General features: G+C 48.0%; 1 protein-coding gene across 1 annotated transcript in view; it reads left to right on the forward strand.

Annotated features, from left to right (window-relative positions):
* LOC310812309 (rho guanine nucleotide exchange factor 26-like) overlaps positions 1–7,500 on the forward strand; it is a 26,969-nt gene that overhangs the window by 396 nt on the left and 19,073 nt on the right. Inside the window, exons 2-6 of the mRNA XM_083680811.1 lie at positions 236–1,638; positions 2,513–2,564; positions 2,705–2,859; positions 6,376–6,432; positions 7,032–7,192. Of these exons, the coding sequence (XP_083536937.1) occupies positions 322–1,638; positions 2,513–2,564; positions 2,705–2,859; positions 6,376–6,432; positions 7,032–7,192 (1,742 nt within the window). The 5' untranslated portion in view covers positions 236–321. The remainder of the gene's footprint in view (positions 1–235; positions 1,639–2,512; positions 2,565–2,704; positions 2,860–6,375; positions 6,433–7,031; positions 7,193–7,500) is intronic.

Below are 7,500 nucleotides of genomic sequence, written 5' to 3' on the forward strand. Positions count from 1 at the left end.
TGTCTATTATTCCTCCATTGACTGCAATATTTTGCACTTGGTCTATCACGGGGATCGATGATGGTGTGCTACAGAAATAACGTAATTTATGACCGCAGATAGACGAACGGCCCTAGTTAATGAGTAAACTTTGCAAGCAAGCACCCACTCCCTGCTCTAGCGCTCTCTCTCTCGCGCTTTGATCCTGATTGATCTTTTTCTCTCTCTCCCTGTTTACAACTCGGGGTCATTGCAGGTCGCTGCTGGGTTGCGCTGTTTCCCCAGTGACCAGTCTGGTTGGACCTGGCTTCACAACGCGGCAGAATTGACGGCGCGGCAACCATGGAGGGCGGCAACGACGTGGATCTGTCCAACAACAACATCACTCCGCTGTGGAGAAGGCGCACCGGCAACCCCAAACCGCGACCCCACAGCTACCAGATAGACGGCGGCGTCCACGTGACGGATTTCCCCATGGAGGACAACAAGTGCACTTTCACACTCAGCCAGCCAGCAGAGAGGCTGGTGCCCAACCCGTCCGGCGTCCTGAAACACGTCCTCAACAAGCCGACCAGGAAGACGAGGGTGGTCCGGAGTATAAGCATCGGGTATCTGTCCAAAGGGGGCTTTTCACTGTCCAAGTTCAAGTCAGAGGCAGATAAGTCGCCATCGGTAGACAATAAGGCGTACCACCACCGCGCTGAAACCAGTAATGGGGCCACGGTGTGGCCGGACAAGAAGCGTTTGTCCAGCCTGTTCACACTCTCCTCGCACAGGGACGAGATTGTCTTTGGGACGAGCCCTTCCTCACTGGACCCCCCTAAACACCCCTCCCAGCCTGCCACCCCTGACAACAACAGCTATAACCACAACCACCACAACCAGCCCTCTCCTCCATACCAACCGCCCGACCCCAGCCCCTCTCCCGCTAACCCCAGCCCTTCTCCCCCTGCCCTGCGCACCCTCACCCCCACCCCATCCCACAGCTCCTCCTCCAGCATCCACTCCCTCTCCTCCCTCGCCTCCAGCCCCAGCACCTCCTCTGCTCCCCCCACCCCCCGCAGCTCTTCCCCAGCCGACAGAGGGGAGGGGGGGATGCTGCTCCTTCGCCAGCCCTCCTCCTCCTCCTCCTCCTCCGGCTCCCCCCATGATCCCAAGCCTCCCATCTCCCTGTCTCCCTCCAGCTCACCCTCCCTCTCTCCCCCCATCTCCATCTCTCCCCCTCCCTCCGTCGTCCTCAGCACCCACAGCGCCGCCGCCCTCAAGAAGGGCTCCCAGCAGCTGATTCCCAGGGGGCTGGCGTCGGACTCCCGGCCCAGCAAGGCCACTCCGGCTGGGGCACAGGGCCAGGGGGGGCTGGGGGGTCTACTAGGGCTAGCAGAACCAAGCAAGCGTGCCCTGAAGGCCATGAGCATGGTGGAGACAGGAAGCTTTTTCTCCACGGGTGGAGGGGGTAAGGGGACGGACCCTGGCGGGGAAGGCGAGAGCCCGGGGACTCTGAGGAGAGGGCTGCGGTCCACATCGTACAGGAAAGCGGTGGTGAGCGGAGTGGATCTGGAGGTGCCGGCCGTGGACCCCAAGGCTCATCGCCTGTCCCAGCCTGCCCTACGAGGGGTTCAGGAGGACAAGGACAAGCCGCCCAGCCCCGGGAGGAAGAAGGTAGGTAGAGAGCAGCGATACACATTCATCTGTACATGCAAGAGAGTAAAAGAAAGTACACTGAAAACAAAACAGGCTTGTGTTAAAATCCACAAAGCCAAGCTAAACTATAAAAGTGTGTATTATGATTCAAGTCTATCCAAGTTATCCATGTTAATCTTGGGAAAGTCCAGTCTGAATATTGTATTTTTCCAACTGAGTCACTTTACACATCACAGTTCAGTTATCCTAAATCCATCTGCCAGTTTAATATTTGATTTTGTCCCTAGCTGAGATTGCTTGACTCCTCCATATTAGGGACAAAGTCCCCACAATGAAGTTACAAAGTTGTCAGAAGATGTATTTCTTTAAGATTTATTACTTTATAAACTGAACAGAAATATCTCTTGTAGAATGTGATGATGAATGCCGTTGTTGAAGACTTATGACCGCATTGGTCACGTTACCCCTGCAACACACACACACACACACACACACACACACACACACACACACACACATATACGGACGGACACACACATACATACACGGACACACTCCATTGCTCTGCAATTAGACGTGTCACCTGATGAGGGGTTGTACAAAGAGGTCAGAGGTCACTAAAGAGGTTAGGGGTCATGGACAGGTGACAGAGGATCTCTATTTAAACCTCGACTTAGAATGTGACAGGTGTCTGAGGAGGGGGAAGGGAAGGAAAGGAATGGAATGGAGAGGAGAGGAGAGGAGAGGGAGGGTTAGGAGGGGGGGAAAGGAAAGAAGGGGACAATACTGTTATAATAACAATAATAATAATAATCATAATAATATTTTGTTATTTGAAGTGACTGAGTGTCTAGGCTTTGGCTAATGAGATGAGCTGTCTTCTCTTTACCAGGGTCCTGACAAGAAGAAACTACTGACCCACCAGAGGACTTTCGACAGTGAAGGTGAGCAACCTTTCCGCATTGCTCTTCCTTTCTCATAAAAAAAAAAAGAAAAGAAAAAAGTTTTGCACTGAATTGCTCAGAATATGACCCTGTGTGTGTGTGTGTGTGTGTGTGTGTGTGTGTGTGTGTGTGTGGTTCAGAGGAGGAGTTGTATCAGAACTACCAGGAAAAGGCTCTGCACAATGACTCTGACGAGGACGCAGTTGTAGACGACGAGTCTAGAGAGCCCAAACCTGACGACCGCATAGTAGTCCAGTATCGGCCTATACGCACGTCCTGGAGCCAGCTCAGTGTGGTGAGACACACACACACACACACACACACACACACTCACACACCTTTCACACATGGACAGTACATACAGTACACGGACAAACACATTCTGTGGTCGACGGGGTTGGAATGCCAGTGCCTTTAGGAATGTTGTCCTATCCGGTCTGGCGACTGTCCTCCTTACCTGTCCTCCCTGTCTTTCCGTACCCACCCCTCCTCCTCCTCCTCCTCCTCCTCCTCCTCATCTCTCCGTCTCTCTGATGGGGAGCCTGGAAAGGCCTGATCCAGAAATGGGAAGAGAGTGAGAGAGAGAGCAGGAGTACCGCTTGCCGGGCGCGGCGCCAGTCTCCTGGCAAACGCAGAAGATTCTTCCTGGTGGAAAAATGCGGAAAATGTGGCCTGCCCCTCGAGAGCGTCTGGTTGCTTAGATTATGGCATTATGTAATCGAGTTTGGGCCACAGAGAGGAGGAATTGTGGGATGAAGAATGAGAGGGAGAGGGAGGGAGGGAGGGAAAAGGAGGAGGATAATGATGTTTTCCACTTAGGCATTCCGTTCCTCCGTTTGTTGTTGATGTTTACTCTTATCTTGTGGTGGTTTGAGGGGAGGGAGAGAGAGAGAGGGAGAGATGCACAGACACAAACAGAGACAGATCCTCTTAGCGGGAATAAGACGGAAATGGACGGAAATTGGGCTGAAATTTGAGAACATTTTTAGGATGTCTTGGAGCCTCTGCTCATCCTGCGCATGCGTGCGCGTGCGTGTGTGCATCTGGGTTGTGTCTGTGTCTAAATACTCACAGCTCCTGGAATTGAGCTTTTCAAATGATTGTATTCCATGGTAACACGGATGGAGAAATGGATAGTCAAACAGATTGGGAAGCGGATACTAACCAAACGAAGCGGATAGAGAAAGCGTCATCACTCTGAAACCTTCTCCCCCCTCTCTCTGTTCCCTTCCCCTGGGCACCTGGGACTCTGACGTTTCCAGCTTGTTGGTTTCACCCTCACTCCATTTCCCAGACATCTCAGGTTTCCAGTATTGTTATTGGCCAGAAGGGTCAGGAAATGATGTAGCTAATCCTGGAGCACCATCATCCTTTTAGCAGGATGATGGCAGATGTTTAGTAGGAGGTCATCTTTTAGTTACTCACCATAGAACTCCGTGCAACACTTCATACTTGCAAAAGTGCATGGCGTTATGAAGTTTCTCCTTTTATAGTTTCATATGTTTTCACCACTCTGTTTACACCAGTGGCAGTGGCAATACCAGGCGTGCAGATATGTTCTGTATTCATAAGGTTAGGATTTGGGAAAGCGAAGCTGATCCAAGATCTGTATGCAGAAGGGAAACTTTTACCTGAAGTATATCTTATATATCTTATCTTGTCTGGTCTGGTTTTGACAACATCTCGTTCTGGTTGTCATGGTGCCCCACTGTGACTTCACTGGGAAATCCAAAAGCAGGTTGAAGTTCAGCTGGTGTGGTGAGAGGCTGGTTGCTAGGAGACTGAAGACGTATATGGTTTTAGGGTTAGGGACAGGGATAAATAAATATAACTGGTATTGCCCTTAGAAGGAATTGGTTTTGGCCATTGAAACTAGTTTGGCAAGCTAGTTTGGCAGATGCACTAGCATTGTGTGTTATGTATGTGTGTGTGTGTGTGTGTGTGTGTGTTATGTGTGTGTGTGCATTGTTTGTTCAGTTTGTTTGCCAAGTGCTTCTGGCCAATACTAAGAAGGAGGGAGATTCTCATAGGTCTAGTATCACTTCCTTCTCCTACTGAAGAGAGGAGGGGGTGAGAAAAGTATTGGGATGTGTGTGTGTGTGTGTGTGGGGGGGGGGGGGGGGGTTCAGGATGTGTGTGTGTGTGGTTGTGGAGTTTGGGCGGTGGGGTGGAAGTGAAGCACTTAGGGCATAGGAGAGTCAATGAAGACCATTGAGATATCCAGAGTTTGAGTTTTTCTTCTTCTCCTGATCAAGAAAGAACTGTATACAATTGCACTCTCCTGTTTTGATGCAAATTCTATTCCTAAAAGTCAATAATGTTCAGCATGGAGCTACCATTCTGGTTCTCTCATGTTGCCCAGTAGAGTCATGTTCAAAGCTCTTTTGTTTTCCCCCCCGGTCAGCTCTCTCAGAACCCAGAGGGGTATGCTACGAAGCCAGCTAACTCTGACTAAATGTAGCTCCAACTCGGGATATCTCTTGTCACGAAGGTGTCTCACTCTTTAGCCAGGTAGATTCCTGCAGCAACTTATCCTGAAGCTTTAACCTGCTCCAGGGCTCCAGGTACATTATCCTGGATTTGTGTCCTATGCCACTGCCAAAAATCCCCCCCGATGACTGATAAATATATTTATCAAACATTATAATGTGCTTAAACTTTGTGAAGATTATTATACCAGCTGATACATGTAGGCTGACTAGGCTGAGTAAAATAACACAAGAACACAATAGAACGCATGAACAGTTTGTTCAATATAACTCGTTTCTTAAGGCGTTGGTCTCGATGGTTAAATTAGCTGACATTCATTGATTTTGGCCTCAATGAAAATGTGGAGCGGACTCAAAACTGCTCTCTGCATTGCTGACGTTGTAAAATCCCGTCGAGCTGTAAAGCTGTAAACTATAGTCCTCTGGTATGCCTGAGCTGTGACCCTGAAACCTGAATAGGACCTTTTTGTTTGGGTTGAAATCCTTCTGCTGTGTGTGTGTGTGTGTGTGTGTGTGTGTGTGTGTGTGTGTGTGTGTGAGAGTGTGTGAGAGAGAGAGACCTGGTTATGCATTAACATGATATGCCCCAGGTAGCTGCTGGTATACGGGTGAAATCTGAGAGGGACATTGTTTTATTGGAAACACACACAACTGGGAACACCCAAACTCATATCACTGTGCTGCTGACAGCCTCTGCAGTCCTCCTCAGATAACACACACACACACACACACACACACACTCAAACCTTACCCACAGTCTATACACACACTAGAAAGTCATATACAATATTATTCAAACACCAGCACGCACAATCACTCTTAAGCATTCACTCTTATGCAAACCACCCACTAATTCTGGTCAAAACACACCTCAGTCCTATTCAAACACACACACATACACACACACACAAACTCATGCATACACAAACACACACGCACACTAATATTAAGTATACACACAGTGAATGTTCAATATGTCCTACATGCATACTTTCTCTGTCTCTTCTTTCCTTCTCCCTCTTTCTATACCACACACACACACACATACCTACACACCCACACACACTTCATAGCTGCACTCAGTCTAACAATGGAGCACTTCTCATACCAGCTGAATGAGAACCCCTAATAGGTTGCGTTACAGAGGGACACAGGAGAGAGTGTGTGTGTGTGTGTGTGTGTGTGTGCGCGTGCGTGCATGTGACAAAGACAGAGGGATGCCTCTAAATAGTTATTTTAATTGTCAGAATTGTGTGGCTGTTTTTAACTAACTAACTAACATCGTTATTGAAGCTGTGTCCTAAACTGCCTTCTTTTTGTAGGTGAAGAAAAGCGGTATCTCTGACAAATTAAGCCAGGAGGAACGGAAAAGACAGGAGGTAAGTGTGTATGTGTGTATGTGTGTGTGTGTGTGTGTGTGTGTGTGTGTACACATATCCATTCTTATCTCTTACTGGAGACAGACTGCTCCACCCTATGTGGGAACTGTTGCTCTCAGGAGCCACACACACACACAGGCAGTTCTTTATGTCCTTTTGTCTCTTGAATTCTCTAATAACATATATAATAATAACATAAACCCATCTTAAAGGAGAGGAGTAGGAAACATGGTCCATATACAAATAAACCAGTTGATATGAAACCAGATGGATGGATACCTAACACACACACCATCCATATCCAAAGGAAATAAATGGCTGACGTGGTGAATACAGTATGATAAAAATGCTCAGGCCCGCTCCTACATCGCAATCCACACGTATTTGCTCAATGACACACCAGAGACATGAGTTATCCGTTAGCAGGTATGCCAAGTATGCTGATGAACTCCACTCTGGCTCAGATCACACCCACCCTGCTTGTACAGTCATGACTGCAGTTAAATCAAATCAAATCAATGTCATATACAAATCATTTGTCATATACACGGAATACAGGCGCAGGCGGCGGTGTGATTGATCTCTCTCTCCCCCCTAAGGCCATCTTTGAGTTGATATCGTCAGAGCATTCCTACCTCCACAGTCTGGAGATTCTGATCAGGATGTTCAAGAACTCTGCTGAGCTCAGCAACGCCATGACCAAGACCGAACACCATCACCTCTTCTCCAACATCGCAGACGTGTGTGAGGCCAGCAAGAAGTAGGTCCTGTGTGTGTGTGTGTGTGTGTGTGTAATATAATAATAATAATAATAATAATAATGAAAATAATAATAATAAGTGTGTGTGTGTTACCCGTGTGTGCGTGCGTGTAAGACACTCATTAAAGATGCTGTCTGTGTGTCCTCCTACATGCCTGTGGTTCATGCATACATGTATGTGTGTGGTATTGTTTGTGTTTTTCTGTTGAGCCTGAGCATCTTTTTTTGAATTGCAGCCTTGGGCTTGTGTTGTAATTGTAAAGACTAGTATACAGTAATTGTGAAGACTAGTAGACAGTAATTGTGAA

The sequence above is a fragment of the Argentina silus genome (assembly GCF_951799395.1).
Source record: "Argentina silus genome assembly, chromosome: 11".
In the NCBI taxonomy this organism is placed as follows: Eukaryota; Metazoa; Chordata; class Actinopteri; order Argentiniformes; family Argentinidae; genus Argentina; species Argentina silus.